A 22,900-nucleotide genomic window follows, 5' to 3' on the forward strand; every position below is an offset into this window, starting at 1 on the left:
GAGCCCCGTGAGCTGCAGTTTGAAGGATAGTTTACAACCTGCTCCACAGTAAAGGGTCCCAGTTGGTTTGGGGGGAGCCTGTGACTTTAAGGAGACTGGAATCTTTCTCAGCTAGCAGCCCCTCAACCCCAGTGGATCAGAGCCCAGGATTCAAACTCCCCTCTTCCTTGTTCCATCACTAGGTTGAACCAGTGGCTGGGAATTTATTTCTATTTTCCTCTCTCTCTCCCCCAGTGTTTTTCCTGGGGTGGTTGATACAGTGCTGCTGTGGCTTTTCTGGTCATTGCTAAGCATTTGGAAAAAAAAAAAAAAAAAAAAGATCTTTTAAAAACATGGTCTGGCAGCAACTGTTGGCTTTTTCCTTAATTGTTTAATTTAGCCATCCTGAAGTAAATGGAACTGGGTGTTTATTATCACCACTGTTTCACAGGACCATGGATTCAAACAAAGTGTTCTTGGAAAGACAGGAAGTAATTACTATTTCAGCTGATCAGCTTCTGGTGTGCTTGCTCATCATCCACCACTGTCTTCTCCAACAGGACCCCCTGATTTCTGACCCCGAACCTGCCCAGTACTTTGCCCCCGGTGTCCCAGGCCCCCTGTCAGACTTCATGGTGGCTGGCTCTGAGGACGAGGATCACCCAGGAAGTGGCTGCAGCATCTCTGAAGACGGTGGCCTGCCACCCAGCACCTCCAGTAAACAATGACTGTTTTCTGACTCGGGCCACATGGGTTTACGTATTATGATGCTTTAATGTGAACGGAGAACTGGAACCCAAGCCTCTGGTTGAGTAGAAGCCGTCTTTGTTCCCTGACTAAATTCAGAGTTTATTCTTAGAAAATGCAGCCCACCATTTAATGACGGGCCCCTCAGGTCTGCGGTAAAGGATCTGGACACCCGTTCTGCACCCAGGGTGTTGGAGGTGGCTAAACCAGCATTTAGATGCTATTTACATAACTTAGTCTGGAAATTTATGGCATGAAATCAGGTTAGCAACCTGATGGCTTTATGTTTTAGGGGAACCCTAGCCAAGACCCAGGTCCCTTCCCTCACTGGGCCCTAACTTCATTCTTTTTAGAAGGCAGCGAGTGAAAGATTCTGAACCCGTAAGAGAGATGTTATCAAACAGGTGTTTTTAAATCTCATTGATTACGCTCTCACTACAATATGAGGTAATCCCATGTGAACCATACTGATTTCTCAGGCTTCTGCTGGTGTGGTTTGCTTTTTTTTTTTAATTTTTTTTTTAATGTTTATTTATTTTTGAGACAAAGAGAGACAGAGCATGAATGGGGGAGGGCCAGAGAGAGGGAGACACAGAATCTGAAGCAGGCTCCAGGCTCTGAGCTGTCAGCACAGAGCCCAAGGCGGGGCTCGAACTCATGGACCGCAAGTTTCACAGGACAAATAAACACTAAAAAAATTACCAAAAAAAATATATTTTTTTAATGTTTATTCATTTTTGAGAGAGAGTGACAGCATGAGTGGGGGAGGGGCAGAGAGAGAGGGAGACCCAGAATCTGAAGTAGGCTCCAGGCTCTGAGCTGTTCACACAGAGCCCGACATGGGGCTCAACTCCCAAACCGCGAGATTATGACCTTAGCCAAAGTCAGACGCTCAACCAACTGAGCCACCCAAGCACCCCTGCACTTTTTTTTTTTTTTAATTTCTAATGTCTGAACAAGAACATCTCTGTCTTAGGACAGGCAGACTTGACCACTCTGGCTTTCATTTGAAGCAGCTGATGCACTTACTCTAGTCTCTGATGGAAACATTTCAAGGTGGAAGCACGTGTAATTTTTCTTTCATTTAGCAAGATGCAAAGAGTTTGCTGAGCAAACAAGTTTTCCCCTATCCCTGGTTGGTTACAGAGAATATAGTATCAGGCTCCCTGTACCATGTTCTAGGAGCTTATGTGCCCCCCGTACCCAGCCCCCACTCCTTGCCCCTGAGGAAGGGCCTCCTGTGATGAAGGGGGGGCCTCACGGGATAAGGTCCTGGAGTGTAGGGCTTGCTGGTCTCTGGGCGTCCTCCCAAAAAGGAGCTCCCAGCAGCAGCATCTAGTGCGAACCCCAGCCATGTATCAGGCATCATGGGTGTTGATGAATTAAACATTTCTGTCTCTAGGCAGCATACATGTGCAAACCAAATCCAGAGATTGAAGTAAAAAAAAGAAAAAAAATTTTAAACAAGAAAAGAGGCCAGTGGGAAAAGGAGAGAGGGACTCTGGCTGTCCACTCTGTGCAAATCCCAAGAAGCCCTGTCGTCTAAGCCTGGTCTTCAGTGGCCAGAGGACGAATAGGTGGCAGTTGTGAATGGGGGGGTGCTCACGTATAATGAGGGGGGTTGAGTTGTAAAACCAGGCCAGATGGGAAACCCTGTCTCATTTGATGATTTCTTTCCCCCTCCCCACCAGCTCACAAGGAACCAGGAAAAGCCAGGGCCAACAGCCTCGTGTCTCTAGGAAGCCAGCGGGCCTCGGGGCTCTTCCACAAGCAGGTGACGGTTGCCAGACAAGCCAGTCTCCCTGGGAGCCCGCAGGTGCTCCGAAACCCTCTCGTCCGCCAGAGGAGGGTTGGCTGCTATGACACAGACGATGCCAGTGACGAAGAAGAGTTTGATGGCGAAGGGGATTGCGTTTCCCTCCCAGGGACCCTCTCTGGTCCCAGCAGGTCTCTGCCAGAGGATGACTGTAGGCAGGTCTTGATGACCTCTTCCAAGGTCATGAGTATCAACAACCAGGAAGAACATCCCCAGAAAACACTGGTCAGTAAGGCCTCCTCAGTGCCTCTCCTGGGCAGCTCACTGGACTTAGAGGAGAGTGTGCCAGAGGGCACGGGGGACACTCCTTCCCATTCAGCCAACCTGCTGGCCTCGGTAGCGGCCCCCAAGGGTGGCCCTGGCCGCTCAGGAAAGAAGGAACTATCAGGATCTAAGAGTTCCCCCAAATTGGAATACAAAGCCGATACAGGCCCCCAGAATCTGATGCACACAGATGTCTCCAGGTCCCCCCAGCAGAAGAATGACAACCTGGGGTCCAGGCACAAACCAGTGGCCAGGGTCAGCCCACACCACAAGAGGCCCGAGGCTGACACCAGGCCCAGCAACTCCGAGACTGAAAACCTAGCTGATGGAGCTGATGACCCATGTATCCAGGCCACTTCTGGCAGAGAGACCGGGACTGATTTTCATCCCGATGGAACCGTGGAGAAGGTAACTGGTTTCCTTTCAGTTACTTGGGATCTCAGTGACTTTTGTGTGAGTGAATATGGAGTGTGTTAGGAAGCAGAGGATATCCTGCCTGGAAGAGGGGGAATGGTTGGAGAAACAGACTGTAGCAACTGGTGGGGGGAACATGCCCAGGTATTGAGTCATAGATCATTCTGCCAAAAGATGAAATCCCTCTCTTACCTGTACACGGGACCTGTACACATGGTTGATGAGGGAAGGGCGGCACTAGGCTGGTGAAGAAGAACACTGGGTCTGGTCCCCTGGCTAGTTGGGTGACCATTGAGGCAAGTTGTTGAATCTTTGTGAGGCACAGTTGTCTGGACCACTGAGGAGAGATCGTGCCCTGATTCTAAAATTTTTTTTTTTTTTCAACGTTTATTCATTTTTGGGACAGAGAGAGACAGAGCATGAACGGGGGAGGGGCAGAGAGAGAGGGAGACACAGAGTCGGAAACAGGCTCCAGGCTCTGAGCCATCAGCCCAGAGCCCGACGCGGGGCTCGAACTCACGGACCGCGAGATCGTGACCTGGCTGAAGTCGGACGCTTAACCGACTGCGCCACCCAGGCGCCCCGATCGTGCCCTGATTCTGAGGAGAGATTCTGCCCTGATTATCTCTCAGAGCCAGAGGGACCGTCACACAGGCTAACAGTGATTCTCTCCAGCTGGTGAGGTTCTGCGCGATCCTTATTTTTTCAGACTTTTTACGGCAACTGTGTAATAATCAAAACTATTCGTACCCTTATTGTGAGAATCACGTGAAAAATTGGGCAGGCATTCACTTAGAAACTTAACATGCACCTGGGCGCCTGGCAGGCCCAGTCTGACTCTCCATCTTGGGGTTGTGAGTTCCAGCCCCATGTTGACAGTAAAGAAGACTGAAAAAGAAAATCTTAAAAAAAAAAAAAAAAAAAAGAAAACTTATAATGCACCACTTAAATGCAAGTCAATATTATTTACGTTACAACGTGGTTACACATGTTAGAATGGTCCAGATTGTCAAATTGCTTGATTTTCAAAAAAATTTTTTTAATGTTTGTTTATTTTTGAGAGACAGAGACACAGAGTGCAGGCAGGGGAGGGCGGAGAGAGAGGGAGACACAGAATCTGAAGCAGGCTCCAGGCTCCGAGTGTCAGAGCCCAAGGCAGGGCTCAAACCCACAAACCGTAAGATCATGACCTGAGCCACAGTCAGATGCTCAAACAACTGAGCCACCCAGGCACCTCTCACATGGCTTGATTTTACTCAGTATACCTCCACGTAAGCAAGGAGGAGTAAGAGAAACAAATGTTTGCGACCTCAACATAAATAGTTTCTCTCTGAGCTGATTGTAAGGCCGCATCTATAAAGATACATGTTCAAGTGGTTTATACAAACATATGTGTAAACAGACCCAGAAAATATGAAGTCATAAAAACTATATTAGGCAGAAGGGATTTTTGTTAACCATATAGAAAAAGTAGAAACACATCTTTTTTCATCCTCCGAAAATATGTTACTACTTCCAACTAGCATATGTGTTTTAAAATGCAATGTTCGGCTGATGGGTTAACCCCTTCTTTTAAAAAGTATCAGCCAGTTTTGGATAACTATATAAATCAGGGGTTTTGTTCATAATTGTTTATAAAATAAGAGCTTTTGTCATTGTGAATGAGTATTCCCAATAAGAATTTTGAGAGGCATTTAAAACTTTTGCACAAAAGTTTAACTCTTCTCTTAAAAAAATTTATTTCAAAAATATGATTTCATCTATACATCAGAAAGAAAATAGAATGCATTGCCATTTTATGGGGCACCTGGGTGGCTCAGTCAGTTAAGCACCCAAGTCTTGATTTCAGCTCAGGTCTTGATCTCGTGGTTCGTGGAATCGAGTCCCACCTCAGGCTGTGCACTTACAGCACGGAGCCTGCTTGGGAGTCTCTCTCCCTTTCTCTCTGCCCCTTGCCTGCTTGGTCACATGAACTCTCTCTCTCTCTCTCTCTCTCTCTCAAAATAAACAAAATTTACACTTGATCTTAGCCAAAAGGCCGAGAAGCAATAAATAAATAAACTTTTTAAAAAATGCATTGTCATTAAGTATTTACCCTCAAATATTGGAAGCTTAAAAAGAAAAAAAACCTTCGGTAAGTTGTCTTCTGCTGTTTTTACTTAATACTTTTCAAGATGAGACGAATGTCACATAACATAAAATGAAACACTGTAGAATACAGTTCAGTGGCATTTGGTGCATTCACAGTGCTGTTCAGTCACACCTCTAATGCCAAACCTCTTTCATTGTTTTGTATTACATTTATGCCTTACTAATTCCAAACCTCTTTTGCTGTTTTCTATTACATTTATGCCTTACTGCTAAAGGGAAATAACTGACTCAAACCCTGTGCAGATTTCCCTCAGCAGATACTAAATGATTTTTATACAAGAGCCGCTGAAAGACGCTGTATCCATTTCACCTCTCTCCTCTGCTGCCACCTTTGGGCCACTTTGTGAAGACTCCTTAACTCTGAGAGTGAATTTCAAATCTGATTTAACTTCCTGGCGGGTTGGTTTTGCAATTTTTTTCTTTTTCTTTTTTTTTTTTTTTTTTTACAGTAGGTTTTAGATAGAAGAAAGGAAGATGAAGTAATTGACACTTGGCTAAAGTGAAATTTTGAAAGATTAAATGTCCGTTTCATTTGTCCAGATGAGTCCTGGCCCTAAGTACCAAACTGACATGCTGACCTTACAGTCGTGGATATTACCATACTGTACACAGACAATAATACCTACGTCTGTATAGCCTTTTGTGGGCTGTATGTTTTTTGTTTTTTTTTTTTACTCATTTACTCATCTTTTATTTAAATCTCTGTGAGTTAGACAGGGCAAGTCTTATCCCCAATTTTTTCCCCATTTTTTTCTCCTGTGGTAAAATCCACCTTATGTGAAAATGTACAGTTCTAATTTGTTAATAATGTTGTGCATTCATCACCACCACCTCCTGAACTCTTTTCATCTTGTGAAACAGAAACTCTGTACCTGTTATATAATAACTCTCCCACCAGCCCCCAGAAACCACCACTCTGTCTTCTGTCTCTCTGATTTCTACTACTCTCAATACCTTATAAAAGTGGAATCATACACTTTTGTCTTTTTGTGACTGGCTTATTTCACTTCACATAATGTCCTCAAGGTTCATCCCTGTTGCAGCCTGGATCAGAATCTCCTTTCTAAGACTGAGTAATATCCCATTTTCGGTATATCCCCCATTTTGATTATCCAGTGATCTATCAACGGACACTTGAACTGCTTTCACATTTTAGCTATTGTGAATAGTGCTGCTATAAACATGGCAATACACATACCTCTTAGAGACCCTGCTTTCAGTTCTTCTGGGTGTATACCCAGAAGTCGGATATGTGGATCGTATGGTATTTCTGTGTTTATTTTTTTGAGAAACCTCCGTAGCCTTTTCCATAGTGGCTCAACCATTTCACATTCCCGCCAACAGTGCACAAGGTTCCGGTTTCTCCACATCCTCGCCAACACCTGTTATTTCTGCTTTTGATTATAGCCACCCTCATGGGTGTGGGGTGACATCTCAGTGTGATTCTGATCTGCAGTTCCCTGATCACCCACATTCCAAAGTTAGGAAAACTGAGGCTTAGGAAGAATGACAAGTCCATATAATTTCTAGTGGATCTGACACCCAGAATCTGGATCTCGTGGCTCCTCATCCGGGGTTCTCTGAAATTCCCCAAACCAGCTCTTCTCTGTGTGTGAGGTCTTAGGGTGCAGAAAACCTGAAAACTGACGACAGTGACTTGTGGTTGTCATTGTGCCAGGAATCTCTGGGGAAGCTAACCGTCGAGGATGGACGTGTCCCTTCCAACTGGGGGCCAGCCAGTGCCCCATGTCACCCAGATGCTGGCCACCGCACAGAGAACCTGCCGGAAGCTGCACCAGAGCGACCAAGGACAGGTAAGGTTATTTTGGTGCTGGTTAAGCTTCAAGATGGGAAGGCAGAAGTTACCCTTATACAAATGTTACACGTGGAGAATTTGGGGAAGCGGGGCGGGCGGGGGGGGGGGGGTGCTGGGGGGGGGCTTTTACACAGGTGAATGATATTTAAAAGCTCCTGCATTTAACAACTTTACTAAATCATTGTGCCTAAACTCCTAGTTTTAGTTCCACATCAAGTGCATCCATTTTCAGTCAGTTGACACTCTTTACCTATTTTGTGATGTGAACCTTAGTGAATAAGTCATGAGAGGACACAGAGGGGTTCCTGCCCTTCAGAATCTCAGCACTCTGCTTACATGAGATCAGATGCACCGAGAACTATCTTTTCCCTCACACATCCACAGAATGTAATATTTGAGCCGTGTGCTGAGGTCACAAGACACTCCTGGCCTGCACGGCTGACGCTGGCCCTGGCGGGCCATCCTAAACACACCTGTGGCCCCGCTCTAGCTCGGACACTGCACCGATGTCTTCCGCGTCCTCCTGTGCCTGCAACATCGTTTGTAAGGCTGCTGGGCCTCCCTCCCCATTTTGTGCCATAACTGAGGCAACATTCTGCCCATTATTGGACATTTGGGGAGGTTTACAAGTGAAGGATTACTTTGAAACGTGACATCAAGGACTGCCTCTACGTCATTTAATCTCCCCCAAAACACTTTTAAGTTACACGCTTTGCAATAAAGTCAAATTGCTAACAAAAACTTAAGGTTTGTTCAGCAAATGCATCTGAAACTGAAGAACGACTGTTAAATCCCTTCCTTTTGTCTCATTGTGACTTTTCCCCGAGTTGGTACCAGCAGAAGCAGGAAAGTCATTCTGAAGGGAGTTCAAAAAGGCAGAGCAGAGAAGGACATGAGCCCGTGGATTCGAATTCTTGGCACATCCCTCCCCTTCCACGGGGTCTGGGGAGGTTGTGTATGCTCTCCACGCATGTCTTGATAGGCCGACCTTGCTATTGCCAAGTGCTGTCTACACAGAGGCCATGCAGTCGGGGTTTATAGATAACAGGGTGGGGTGTGGAGCCACCTTCCCGGGTGACCCTGGCTATAAACTCTGGCCCTGGATCCATTGCTTAACCGCTCTGTGCCTCAGTTCCCTCCTGTTCCCAAGTAGATGGTGACAGGACCTACCTCACAGTCTTGGGAGGAAAATTAAGTGCATGAAAAACTCTTAGCACAGCACTAAGTCCTAATAACTAGTTCTTAATTGTTGACATAGGAACTTCAGGAGGGAAAAGGAATATGCAATTAAGATGATTTGTGTGGAAGGGGCGCCTGCGTGGCTCAGTCAATTAACTGCCCAACTTTGGCTCCGGTCATAATCTCCCGGTTCGTGGGTTCGAGTCCCACACTGGGCTCTGTGCTGACAGCTCAGAGCCTGGAGCCTGCTTCAGATTCTGTGTCTCTCTCTCTGCCCCTCCCCTGTTCACGCTCTGTCTCTCTCTCCTCTCTCTCTCTCTCAAAAGTATTTAAATTTTTTTTAATTTTTAAGTAAAAAATTAAAACATTAATTAAAAAATTAAAAAAATGATTTGTGTGGGAGATGTGGAGTGAATATAACGTTTGGGGAGACCATCTTCTCAAAGCAGGTGCTTTGATTGTGACTGTTTCCCAGCAACCCATAGTTCCCAAGAAAATAGCAAATCTAATGTTCTTATTATGTCCTTTCTCCCGATTATAAGATGCCATGTGCCAGAGGTGAACAGATTAGCCCGAGTGTGTGGGGGCCTCATGAGGAAGCCCCTCCAGAGCCCGTCTCATGAAAGGACTTCATTTCCCACTGTCGCCGGCACGCATTGCCTTTCCCTGCGCCTCTGAGGTTTCATGCACTCTCTTCTCTGCTTTCATTCCATTTTCTTCTTCGCCTTCCTCCCGATCACTGTGTGGCCCGACTCTCCCCGCAGAACTCCCACCCCGCCCCCCCTGCCCCCGACCCCTTCTGTCAGAGCTTCCCAGATTATGTGGCCTTCCAGCTCTCCCAATCCTCTCAACGCGGTCAAGACAAAACCAAGGTACAGTGCGGACTTGCCTCCTTCTGTGGTGTCCTGTGTTTCTTCCCAAATTAGCCTCCTCCCTCCTGTCCTGCGCTGAGCAGTAAGTCCCCAGAGGTCGTCACTTGACTGTTTTAGACTCTACAGCACACAACTCCCACCATAAGGCCAAACCCATGACCTAGAGCTAAACCAGAGACCTGAAGCCTCTGCAGATGAACACAAAGCCGAGGGATCAAACAGAACAGCCTGACCCCTGAGGCCATTGCCATCAGAGCAGACGGTGTAAAGAAACCCAGGGGAAGGGCTTCTGGGGTCCCCATCCTTAAAAATAACCAAAAAGAGAGAAAAGGCAGAAACAAAGGGTTATTCTGCCAGCCAGTCTGAGTTATTTCGGAACGTCTAGAGCAGAGTGGTATTTGTTAGATGTGAGCGCTCTGTAATTTCAGAGGCAAAAACAGAACGACAAGGAGGCCTACATTTAGGCTGTGGGATGTCTTTCTGAAAAAAGACCAAAAATTTGAGAGTGTTTCATTTTCCTTTTTTTTTTCAATTGAGAGTTTTTCTCACATTTTCCCCTCTCTCTCCCTGCTTCCCCCCTTATCTCCACACAGGACTGGATAGCCCCCCAGACCTCATCCCTACCCCAGAGCAGAAGGGGGCAGCTCACCCTGAGCCCAGCAAGACCTCCATGGACACGGGGCCAGCAAGGCGGCCTGAGGACCGTGGAGAGCCAGTGTCACCCGGGGTGCCTGAGTCTGAGGACAGATGTCATGTGAGTCTCACCCAGGAGAGCAGCGCCTCCCCAGGGAAGATGGCAGCGGCTCGTCGTGACTTCAGCAACCTTCCGGCAGCCCCAGAAGCCAGCTTGCCCAGGAAGGCAGCTGCCCACAGGGGCGCGGGACCTGAGGCAGAGGCAACGTCTGCAGCTAGTGGCGTCCTGTCCCCAGACCTCGTGTCCCAGGAGGAGAGACAGAGAAGTCCCGGTCACCACGGCAAGGCTCTGCAAGCAACAGGCGTCCTCGTGCCTGCAAACTCCCCAGGCTCTTCCCTGCCCAAGGGAACAGATTCTGTGTCCGAGAGGGCCCCGCAGGCCAGCCCCTCCCTGCCGTCACCCGCTGACCGGGCTGCAGGGGCGTGTGGGGGTGTCTCCGGGCATTGCTGCCCCAGGGAAAGCGGGGGCAGTCCTGTGACTGACATCGACACACTCATCAAGGAGCTGGATGCTTCTGAACCAAGACTTCAGTCTCCTCAGAAAGGGGACCGGTTGAGTCAAGTGGGACGTTCTCAGGGTCAACCTCCAGCAGGCACTGGAAATGGAAGTTCCCACCATGCTGAGCCAGTCGTGGGGAACCAGACCCCCACCCTAAGGAGGGCCTGGGCTGCTGGCCAGCCCCCCCTCCCACAGTGGGCCTCCCAGCCTTCAGTTTTGGATTCCATTAATCCTGACAAACATTTTACTGTGAACAAAAACTTTTTGAGCAACTACTCTAGAAATTTTAGCAGTTTTCACGAAGACAGCATGTCCCTGTCGGGCCTGGGTGACAGCACGGAGCCATCTCTCTCATCCATGTATGGTGATGCCGAGGACTCATCTTCTGACCCTGAATCGCTCGCCGAAGCCCCACGAGCTTCCACCAGGAACAACTGGTCACCCCCTCATTCCCGCAGATCTTCTCACAGGGAAGACACTACAGAGTCTGAGGAGGAGCAAATTGAAATTTGTTCTACAAATGGTTCCCCCAATCCACCTTCAACTACCGCTCACGCACCTGCCCAGGCCGCACCCTGCCCTGTGTTGGCCAAAGTTCTGCCCTTAAAGCACAGTGCTCTGAGTCAAGTGGTGGGAAATCCACGCGAGAGAGCATCCTTTGTGCCAGGAAACTCATGCCCTTCAATTCCAAACTCTTCCCAGCCATTTCTTCTCTCGGATATAAGCTCTCAGGAGCATGAACTTCATGCAGATGTAAGGATTTTACAGAACCCCAGACCCTCGTGTGAAGAAGAAACCATGGAGGCCACCAGTACTAGCTCATCTGTGGGGAACAGGCAGCCTCCTGAAGCCGCCACGCATTTCCACAACCCTCCGGTCGCTCTCGGCAGTCTGAACACGGTAGATGGTTTAGAACATGACTTGCTGGGTGTCGAGACCCCAAATAAAAAACAAGAGACAAATGTCAGTGCAACTGAAAATCAGTCCCCCTGTAGCGTGCATGTCCCTAAGAATGGAGAGTCTGTTTTGACAAATCTACATATCTCCGAAAGTCACGAGCTGGATGAGTTGCTACAGAAACCAAAAATGGTTTCCAGGAGACCCATCATGGCCTGGTTTAAAGAAATAAATAAAAATAACCAAGGGACACATTCACAGGGCAAAACTGAAAAGGAGCAACCCATGGCGCCCAGCAGAAGCCCTGACTCCAAAAGTCAGGTGTTGAGTTCCAGCCAGAATTCCAGAAAGGGGATTGCTGTGCCTAATAGCTCCCCCCAGCTGAAAGTGAATCTGGAAAATAAAGACTCACCTAAAAAAAGTTCAGTGGAAACACTCTTAAGTAACTGTCAGAAACCCAAATCTGGTCCTAAGCTGAAGAGACTCAGCATCAAAAGCAAAAGCAAAGCCAGTTCCGAGGCCCCTGCAGCTCACGTTGCCAAGGCTGGTGGGACAGACCCCAGGAAACCCCTCATTTCACCCCAGACCTCCCACAAAATGCTTTTGAAGGGAGCATCTAACCAGTTCCACATAGACCACGAGGAGCTTGACAAAAATGCCACGGCCACCCCCAGGTCCCCCCAGTGCGTGCTGGAGAGCAGGCCACCTGCTGCCCCGGGGTCACTGAAGCCGTCAGTTTCGGAAACGAGCATCACAGCGTTCATTTCGCCCCACGCCTCCCCCAGGACTCTCCCTGAGCAGGGTGCATGCGGTAGATCCTACGTGGCTTTCCACTCAGAACCCAGCAGAGGCTGCCCAGCGGCCCCCAGATCTCCTAAGTGTGGGCCAGAGACCAGGGCTCCCCCTGTGGCCTCAGGGAATAGCGCATCCACAGCCACAAACGGACAGGAGGCCCCACCTCCTGGGCAGAGGGAGCGGCGCACGGCCAGCCGAATGGATTCGGCACCAGAAGTAGCCCGATCGGGGGTGACTGATGACAAAGGAGGCAGAATAATTACTGGTGATCCCCTAGAAAGAACAAACCAGCTGAAAATAGTTGAAATTTCTTCTGAAAGAATGCCCAAGAATGCATGTGGTGACAAGCTAGCTGAAAGTGACAGATTAAGAGGGTTCTTAGCCCAGAGCAACTGTCAGGAGAAGAGTGAGATCAGGTTCTGTCACCAGTCAGAGGAGACGTCCTCAAGTCATCCGCCGTCACTCACATCTCGTGCGTCCCAGGTAGAGCAGGAAACCCAGCGATCTTTCAGTGTGGCAAAACTGGCTTCCTCCTCCTCCTCCCCACAACTGCCTACTAGAAAGGTGGATTCCTCGCAGGGGAAGTCAAGTCAGGTGTCAGGCTCCCTCGGGATGACCAAGAACGGCACGTCAGCGGGCCCAGTGCCAGATGACCATCCATGTTTCACACCAAGGCCAGCGACCAGGACCTACTCCATGCCGGCCCAGTTTTCAAGCCATTTTGGACGGGAAGGGCATGCTCTACACAGCCCAGGTCGCTCTCACCGGGACAGCCAGATCCCTGCAACAAGTGGGGGGCTCCTCGAGGCCAAGGCAGCCAGAGGTGGTGGTCTTGGCCTGCCTAACGGACAGGGCGTGTACAGCGTCAAGCCCCTCCTGGAGACATCGAGGAACCTTCCAACAACAGACGAAGGGGATGTTCTTTCAGTGCGAGAGACGAGCTGCCTAGTCACGGACAAAATCAAAGTCACTAGAAGACATTACTACTCTGAGCAGAACTACGAATCTACCTCATTTTTCTCTGTGAAGCAGAGGATCAAGTCTTTTGAGAACCTAGCCCATTCTGACCGGCTGGTGGCCAGGTCTGGGGTGTCTCCTTTTTTGTCAGCGAGCTCCAAGCCTCCCATTGGGAGACGGTCATCTGGCAGCATTGCTTCCGGGAGCCTCAGCCACCCCAGTGACCCAGCAGCAAGGTCACTGAGACGCAGCCTGAGTTCCTGCAGCGAAAGCCAAAGTGAAGCCAGCACCCTGATCCCCCAGATGACCAAGTCCCCCTCCAGCACAGCATTGACAGTCTCCCAGCAGAATCCAGCGGAGGCCAGTAACAAGGGCCCTGACTCAGACCCAAAGAAATCACTTAGTCCTTCTGGAATTCCCACCCCAACCATGACCCCAGCCTCTCCCGTCAAAAGGAACAAGTCCTCGGTGCGCCACACCCAGCCCTCTCCCTTATCCCGCTCTAAGCTCCAGGAACTGAGGGCCTTGAGCATGCCTGACCTTGACAAGCTCTGCAGTGAGGACTTCTCAGTGGGACCGACAGCCGTACTCTTCAAAACCGAGCTGGAAATCACCCCCAGGAGGTCGCTTGGCTCTCCCGCGGGAGGCCTCAATGGGTCCACTGCCCTTTCATGCCCCATGAAGCGGGGGGACAGGGCCTGTCCAGGAGGAAGCAGCCCTAAAGCCAGTGAGCCTGGGGCACCCAGTTCAGCCCATCATGTGGGTGAAACCACCTGGGATCTGCCTTCTGGAAAAGGCTGGTCAGTTAAGTAAGTATCTGCCTCTCGCCTTTTAGTCAAATAAACTGTATAAAAACTTTTTTTAATGTTTATTATTTATTTTTGAAAGAGAGAGAGAGACAGAGTACAGGAAGGGGAAGGTTAGAGAGAGGAAGACAAAGAATTCAAAGCAGGCTCCAGGCTCCAGGCTCTGAGCTGTCAGCACAGAGCCTGATGCAGGGCTTGAACCCACGAGCTGTGAGATCCTGACCTGAGCCGAAGTTGGATGCTTAACTGACTGAGCCACCCAGGCGCCCCTCAAATAAACTTTTTAAAAAATTATGAACTAGTTTTCAATTTTTGGAAAAGGTGCAAAGACTGGCACCCAAGCTCCTCACCCAGCTCTTCCTAATGGGAACATCTTCTGTAATCCTGGTCCAGTTGTCAAAAGTCAGAAATTTAACACTAGAAGAACACAGTTAACCACAGACTTAATTCAGATTTCACGGAACACATTTCACTAACGTCGTTTTTCTCTGTCAGGATACCACATTGCATTTAGCCCCCTTTGCTTTTTAATATCACTACTGGAAAAAGACCATGCCTGCAGAGAAAGGGTTTCCAGAATGTCGCTCTGCAGGGCAGTCTTGATGGGACATGGCACTTTTGGCAAGAGCGCCATCAGAGAGATGAGAGTGGACAGGGAGGGCTGCACCTCAGGGGACAACAGTCTGGGCCTTCGAAGCTGACCCGAGTTAAGCAGAAAATTCCTAACATTTTAAAGAATATTTTTCAAACTGTCAGAAATGTTCTGCGGAGCTCCAGCACTGGTTCCCTAACATCCTGAGGTGATGGATCCCAGAAGCCACAGTAATTCCTGTGAATGACATTCCTGCCCAGCACTCAGGATTCTTCAAGCAGTTTGTATTGAGAGTTCTTATGACCAAAAGGGGCACCTTTTGAAGGGGCGCCTGGGTGGCTCGGTCAGTTGAGCGTCTCCGACTTCGGCTCAGGTCATGATCTCACAGTTCATGAGTTCGACCCCCACATCGGGGTCTGTGCTGACGGCTCAGAGCCTGGAGCCTGTTTCGGAGTCTGTGACTCCTTGCTCTCCTTGCTCCTTGTCCATCCTTCACAGTGCGCTCCCGAGAAGAAAATAAACAGACATTAAAAAAATTATTTTTAAAACCAAAAGAGAGCATGAAAATCAGAAAACACCTGCAACTTGGTAGAAAGAGCATTGTACATACAACCTTATGAAAGGAGAAAATTGCCTTTTTCTTTCATATTTTTATATTAGTTTGGATCAACTTCTAGTCTCAGCAGGAGACCAGCAAAGATTACAGTCTGTTTTATCATCAGTGGGGTCAAGATCGACGGTCCCGGCTCTCATTCAGGAAGCGAAAGCACAATCAGAGGTGAGTGGAACCCGACCACACAGGGAGACGAGGCTGGGGCAGGGCCGGGGTGGGGTCGTGCCCAGGTTCGGGGCAGGAGCTCTGGGAGCCAGGAAGAGCTCTGCTCTGAGCCCGAGCACAGAGCTGCCCAGCTGGGTCTGACCTCTCTCGCAGTTGCAGCTTGCAGCTGGCTTCACAAGCTAGACCTTGACTTGAATTTCAGGTGCCAGATTGGCGCAGCCGCTGTGTTAATTCCCCAGTAGTGACTAGTTACCATCCTCCTCACCCCCCCACACTTGGAGTCTGTCAACAGAGGGTCCTCAAAACTGAACTAGGCATGTTGGAAACATGAGGGAATGGCCGCAGCACATCTCTGCACCTAGGTGGACGTTAACTACTTGTCAAGGGAGCCACCTGCTGGGGAAATGAGTTAGTGTGTGTGTGTGTGTGTGTGTGTGTGTGTGTGTGTGTGTGTGTGTGTACAAGGTGGCTAACCGGTCATTAGAAATGCAGTCTTTTGGGGCACCTGGGTGGCTCAGTCAGTCGAGTGTCCAACTTCAGCTCAAGTCATGCTCTCACAGTTCATGAGTTTGAGCCCCGCATCTGGCTCTGTGCTGACAGTGGGCTCTGTGCTGACAGCTCGGATCCTGGAGATGCTTCAGATTCTGTGTCTCCCTCTCTCTCTGCCCCTCCCCCACTTGCACTCTGTCTGTCTCTGTCAAAAATAAACATTAAAAAAAAAAAAGTCAGTCTTTTGGGGAGCCCGGGTGGCTCAGTCAGTTAAGCATTCAGCTTTGGCTCAGGTCATGATCTTCGCGGTCCATGAGTTCAAGCCCCGCATCAGGCTATGTGCTGATAGCTCAGAGCCTGGAGCCTGCTTCAGATTCTGTGTCTCCCTCTCTCTCTGTGCCCCTCCCCTGCTCGTGCTCTGTCTCTCTCTCGCTCAAAAAAAAAATAAACATTGGGGCGCCTGGGTGGCGCAGTCGGTTAAGCGTCCGACTTCAGCCAGGTCACGATCTCGCGGACCGTGAGTTCGAGCCCCACGTCAGGCTCTGGGCTGATGGCTCAGAGCCTGGAGCCTGTTTCCGATTCTGTGTCTCCCTCTCTCTCTGCCCCTCCCCCGTTCATTCTCTGTCTCTCTCTGTCCCAAAAAATAAATAAACGTTAAAAAAAAATAATAATAAAATAAACATTTAAAAAATTAAAAAAAAATGCAGTCTTTCAATAAATTGGATGTGATCATAATAACAGAAGAAGCCATGGGTTCATATCTAAAATACTGCTCTGAAGAACAACGTTAATTTCTCAGAACTGCCCTTAGAGATTTGAACCCTAATAAGTGAATATTTGTTTTGAGAAAACAAATATGAACAATTTTTTCTTGACTGGTAATGTACCTGGGCCACTCATAGATCTGAGAACACTGTGCCAGAAATTTCTAGCATTACCCAGAAGGGCTGTGATGTTGGCATCCCCTGAGGAAGGAACCAGGTTGGAGAGGAGACCAGCTCCCCTTAGTTTACACACTCCCTCTGGTCCTCAGCCTGCTGGTTTGGGTCTGTGCAGTTAACAAACACATTGAGACATCCAGCATTTTTCACTTTCAGTGAAAGGGACCGTTCTGTCCTCTCCCTTCTTTCTTCGACTTGTGACAATAAGTGTTTCATGCATGCAAGTCTCATTCTGGCATTTCCAATCAACATGGCATGGTGGGATCACACTTTGCCGGGTCCCTTGTCCTCAGACATTCTACAGTGTTAGATAAAATGTAGAAGGAGGGGCACCTAGGTGGCTCAGTTCGTTAAGCCATCCGACTCTTGATTTCGGCTCAGGTCATGATCTCACGGTTCATGGGATCAAGCCTTGCGTTAGGCTCTGCACTGTCAGTGCTTGGGACTCTCTCTCCCTTTCTCTCTGCCTCTCTCTCCCAAATAAACTTAAGAAGAAGAAAAGAAAGTAGAAGCAGAAAACCAAAAAGTCTCAACCTACCTCACAAATGAGATGCACGTTTTCAGGGACCACAGACACAATGGGAGACTTTTTGTGCGGGCAGGACGCTGAGTGCCAGCTGGGAGGGTCTCCCACCCCGTCCCTCTGGTTCCACATTCACCCCCAGACAAGTACGGTGGCTTGGTGTGGAACAGCATTCCTACTTGCATCAGAATGCAGCTGTTCACCCTCATTTCCCTGCAGTCTTCACTTGCTTTCACAGAGTGGCCGTGGTCGGCTTCTAGTGCACTTGTATCCTCAGACACAATTCGAAAAAACATTTTTTGAGCAAATTAAAATTTGGGTGTACCAGACCACATGCCCCATTTTCATCAAGAACACCTAGTTTTCATTCTTCTCTCTGAACGTGTCTGAGCCTGTAAATGGTTGGACTTCCCAACAAAGTCAAAATCCCCCAGCAGGTCTGTGGAACATTCTAGTGTCAGCAAATGGAGATTTGGTTTGAATGAACTTCTTTGGGGAGACATAAAATGCTTGGGATCACTCTTTAGGACGTATTAATAGGACTAAACTCTTTTTCTTTTATATTTTTATGTTTTATTTTGAGAGAGCGAGCGAGCGAGCCTGCATGTGAGTGGGGAATGGGCAGGGAGAGAGAAAATCCCAAGCAGGTTCCGCCTTGTCAGTGCAGAGCCTGATTCAGGGCTCAAATTCACCAACCATGACATTATGACCTGAGCTGAAATCAAGAGTCAGACGCTTAACCGACTGAGCCACCCAGGCACTCCTAAACTCTTTTTTTTTTTTTTTTTTAATTATGGGTTCCTTCCCCAGCACAATACAGAGGTGGTTCTCTCTTTCAGTGTTTTCACCTTCTCTCATCAAAACAACACTTCAGTTTTATTTTTAGATTCTTTTTCTGTTGCTGGGTTGAGAACACCTTGAATTGATGGATTATAAATCACTTCATGGGGAACCTAGCAATGCAGATCTTGAAAAATGTTGCGGAATCATTTTTACCATGTGCGGTGAAGGAAGTCAAAATTCAGAATAATTATAATAATAATAACTGAATAACTCAGTTATTTTAAAATATTTTAAGGTATCTTTTGTTGGATGCTTGAAACACAGGACAGTCTTTTGTTACGTAAGCCTAGACACTACTAGGAATGTTCTAGTCTCAAATACAAGTTGGCAGTTAGTTTTAGGGTACTTTATATTTTTTTTTTTAATTTTTTTTCTTAATGTTTATTTTTTTTTAATTTTTTTTTTCCCCAACGTTTATTCATTTTTGGGACAGAGAGAGACAGAGCATGAATGGGGGAGGGGCAGAGAGAGAGGGAGACACAGAATCGGAAACAGGCTCCAGGCTCTGAGCCATCGGCCCAGAGCCCGACGCGGGGCTCGAACTCACGGACCGCGAGATCGTGACCTGGATGAAGTCGGACGCTTAACCGACTGCGCCACCTTAATGTTTATTTTTGAGACAGAGAGAGACAGAGCCGACTGAGCCACCCAGGCGCCCCTACTTTATATTTTTTTAACATACTTTGTATTTTAGGAATACCCATTCATTAATTACACCTCAAATCCAACGAACTGAATGTGGCGGGAAGGGGTCATAAAACAGTTGGCCTCAGTGTGTTCTCATCCTGCCTCTTGGCACCTCTTCTCTGCTGTTGTTGACCCTGGCCTGACTAAATTATAGACTTAAACAGTTATAGAATGAAGAATTCCCTTCGCGAGGCACCTGGGTGGCACAGTCTAAGGCTAAGCATCTGACTTTGGCTCAGGTCATGATTTCACGGTTCAAGAGTTCAAGCCCCGCATTGGGCTCTGCGTGCTCAGCACAGAGCCTGCTTCAGATCCTCTGTCTCCCTCTCTCTCTGCCCCTCCCTCACTCATGCTCTCTCTCTCTCTCTCTCAAAAATAAACATTAAAAAAAACAAAAAGAATTCCCTTCATGACCAAATTACGTGCTGTCTTCAGATTTGGGAAGACACAATCTGGTGCCTAGAATAGCTCCTATATTGTCCCATCCCTGCCCCTTTCTGTCCACCATCCCCGTGGTTCTATAGGTACAGGATGGACCCCCAAACTCCAAGTAAGCACTGCCCAGGATGGGTAGAGGACAGTTGAGTTCAGGAAAGGTGGGAAAGCTCCTGAATAGCCACTGGGGCTCGTGGTGACAAGCTGTGCAGCACAGCGGGAGGGCTGACCACAGAACTTACTAACTCCCAGCACAAGAAACAGATACGTGACCTTGAACAACATGGGTTTGAACTGCACAGGTCCACTTACGCGTGAGTTTTTTATAGCACTCTAAATGCACTCTCTTTGTTAGGACTTTCTTAATTATGTTTTTTCCCTTCTAGCTTTTTTTTTTTTTTTTTTTTTTTTTTTTGAGAGTGAGTGAACAGGAGTAGGACAGAGAGAGGGAGACCAAGAATCCTAAGCAGGCTCCATACTGCCAACGCAGGGCCCAGTGCAGGGCTCAAACTCACAAACCATGAGACCGTGACCTGAGCTGAAATCAAGAGTCAGACGCTTAACTGACTGAGCCACCAGGCACCCCTCTCTAGCTTTACTGTAAGAATACAATATATAATACATATAACAGAAACTATGTGTTAACCAACTGTTTATGTTATTAGTGAGGCTTCCATCAAGGGCAGGCTATTAGCGGTTAAGTGTGAGGGGCAGTCAAAATTTATAGGCAGATTTTCCACAGTGTGGGGGTGGGTGCCCCAAACCCCATGTTGTTCAAGGATCAACTGTACTTTTTTCTGTTTCTTTTCACTAGAATAAAGAAGATGTTTGCTTCATCGTCTTGAATAAAAAAGAAGGCTCAGGTCTGGGATTCACTGTGGCAGGAGGAACAGATGTGGAGCCAAAATCAATTGTGGTAAGTGACAGTGTCAAGGTGCTCGCAGGAAAGTCACTCCTGAAGCAGCCTCACATTTGATCAGAACAAAATTCACGTCTGTGAGTTCAAAGAATGCTGGTGTTTGTTCCCTCCTAACAAAACAAAAATGGAAAAGTGGGGAAAGTAGGATATGATATATTCATTCGCAAAGATACACATTCTTACCACAGAGCTGACTGATGTATACAGACGGAGTGATTAGATGCAAATACACATCAGTTTTCTGTACCCTCCTATTCACCTAACATTTTATTCTAGCACTAGGAAAACACTAGAATTAACTGACCAAACCCGCATTTGCTTTTGAAATCACTTCCTTCTCAAGAACAACCTAAAATTTTGTATCACTCAAAGGACTTTGAGATCATTGGAGAGGCCACCTTCATTAGGCAAGACCAGGTCCTGTTCATTTTTGTGTTCTTCTTGCCCCCATGGAGTGCCAGGCATATATTAGACACGAGCAAGAAGTTGAGTAAAAATATATTCCAGGGGCGTCTGGGTGGCTCCATTGGTTGAGCGTGCGATTTCAGCTCAGGTCATGATCTCACGGTTCATGAGTTTGAGCCTCATATCAGGCTTTGTGCTAACAGCTCAGAGCCTGGAGCCTGCTTCCAATTCTGTGTCTCCCTCTCTGCCCCTCCCCCGCTCATGCTCGGTCTCTTTCTCAGAACTAAATAAACATTAAACATTTTAAATATATATATTCCATCCCTCACACTGAATAGGTTTTTGGTACCACGTTTGTATGATGACTTTGGCTTTTGACTTCTCCTTGCCGCAGGTGCACAGGGTGTTTTCTCAGGGGGCTGCTTCTCAGGAAGGGACTGTGAACCGAGGGGATTTCCTTCTATCAGTCAATGGCACCTCACTGGCTGGCTTAGCCCATGGGGATGTCCTGAAGGTTCTGCACCAAGCACAGCTGCACAAAGATGTCCTTATAGTCATCAAGAAAGGGAATGACCAGCCCAGATCCTCCACCAGACAGGAAGCCAATGGGAAGGGCTTGCTATCCAGAAAGACCAGCCTCCTGGAGCCTGGAGTAGGTAAGACACCAGTTCAACAACCAGCAGGGTGGGTGCAGCTGGCAGATTGGTTCCTGGTGAGCACGAAGGAACATAACTACTATCATCTGGGTCAGAGAAATCAAATGTAGTCAAGTCTTATGTCGGTGGATGGTTCTTGCAAAAGCAGTGTTACAAGGAAGTTATAAACCACTGCCCCCAGTAGTTAAAGTCATACTATTGAAGATTTTTAACGACTGCTTGACTGCTTCTCTAAATGTGCTAAGAAGGAAGCCCTTTCACATTTATATCTTCTTCTTAGGACTTAAGTGGCCGGTAAGTAAAGCAAGAAACTCTTGTGACAGGGGAGGGGAATCATGTTGAGACTGTAGAAAGAGAAATTCCAGTACTGAGATTTGTCCTCGGAAAATATCAAGGTTTGTATTCTTTCCTGTTTTAGAAGAATGTAAGGAAATGAGGGGGTACAGATGTTTAAAGACAGAGACTGTAGCCTTAATCAACCAAGAACTTATAAAAAGAGGTTCAGAAGTAAGATTTTCTGTATGCCCTCCACACTGTCACACCAAGGCTCATGAGCAAGGCGTATGAAGTACTTACTCAGGAGGAACTAAGTACCACTTGTGTTTCTGAAGCACAGGCTGATTACGGCCTTCAGATAACTACATCAGACTTCAGTGGTGTCCCCTACCTTGGAGTTCAGGAGTGATGTCTTTAGTCCAGGTGGCATAGGGGAGCCAACGAGGCCCGGGTCAGGGCATTGCCTTCTGGGGAGGTTTTTTTTCCACTCAACATCTCTCCCTAATGAAGTTAAGGGTAGCTGAATTCCTCCCTGTTCACCTTGGCTTCATGGCAGCCTGGGCTCTCTGTGATTGCTTTGCTGGAAAGGGCACTGATGTCCACTGAACAAACGGAACTCTTCTTGTCCAGATGCCTCCGCAGGCTGGGGGCATTCTCAGCCTTCTCTGTTCCCTTGCTTTTGCTCTTCTAGAAAACTGAAGCCCTTCCCAGTATTGGGAAACACCTTAAGTCATCAGACCTTGTCATGTTCACCTTTGCCTCCGCATAGTCTCAATTGCTTGTACTTTCAGTGGGATCCGGGCAACTTGTCAAAGGAAACAACTTGACATTTAATCCCGGTAGCTTCCAGAGTTCTTAAGACTCATGAACTCGGGATATGGAAGGCTAATCCTGTCATTTATAATCATTAAGTATTCCTGTGGCACCTTCAGAACATCTGGCCTTGAACCAGATTCTACAGTTACCAAATTGTAAACACTTTCAGGGCCTAACCTTTATTTTTTCGTATTCCTGTTCCTTAAAATGCCCGTGCCCAGGGCTCTACCTGAACCTGTGCAGTTCTCCCCTAACACAGAGAGCATCCCACTTGAGGGCTGATGCGGTAGGCTGCACGTTAAAGACACGTAGGAAGCTTTTTAAAATCCTCCTGCTCAGTGAATTCCCCAGCTTATTTCAATCATGAAACCTCAGGGATGGGGGTGAAGGTAAGGGCCAGGGCCCAGCATCACAATCTTTTTAAGGTTCTTGGGTGATTCCAGTAGAGTCTGGCCAGAGCTGAGAGCCTGTAATGGGCCTGTTTTCCTGTTTAACAGCAAGTGAAATCACCTACGGAAAAATCAGGCTGCTCCCATTAGCACATTTCCTTCAGACCACATGGGACGTGGAGTCGCCTTCGTGAAACCACACTAATGGACTGACCTTTATGTGCAAGAGCAGTGATGCTGGCTAGCTCGGCCTCAACCTGAAGGGG

The 22,900-nt window shown here is 47.9% G+C and overlaps 1 protein-coding gene across 6 annotated transcripts in view; it reads left to right on the forward strand.

Annotated features, from left to right (window-relative positions):
* PDZD2 (PDZ domain containing 2) overlaps positions 1-22,900 on the forward strand; it is a 313,071-nt gene that overhangs the window by 285,109 nt on the left and 5,062 nt on the right. For all 6 annotated transcript variants that reach the window (XM_025924651.2, XM_086676439.1, XM_086676441.1 and 3 more), the window contains 7 exons: positions 540-696; positions 2,418-3,214; positions 7,050-7,185; positions 9,832-13,888; positions 15,138-15,255; positions 19,988-20,089; positions 20,892-21,153. In XM_025924651.2, coding sequence (XP_025780436.2) covers positions 540-696; positions 2,418-3,214; positions 7,050-7,185; positions 9,832-13,888; positions 15,138-15,255; positions 19,988-20,089; positions 20,892-21,153 — 5,629 coding nt within the window. The remainder of the gene's footprint in view (positions 1-539; positions 697-2,417; positions 3,215-7,049; positions 7,186-9,831; positions 13,889-15,137; positions 15,256-19,987; positions 20,090-20,891; positions 21,154-22,900) is intronic.

The sequence above is a fragment of the Puma concolor genome, chromosome A1 (assembly GCF_028749965.1).
Source record: "Puma concolor isolate L17-30 chromosome A1, mPumCon1.1.hap2, whole genome shotgun sequence".
Lineage (NCBI taxonomy): Eukaryota > Metazoa > Chordata > Mammalia > Carnivora > Felidae > Puma > Puma concolor.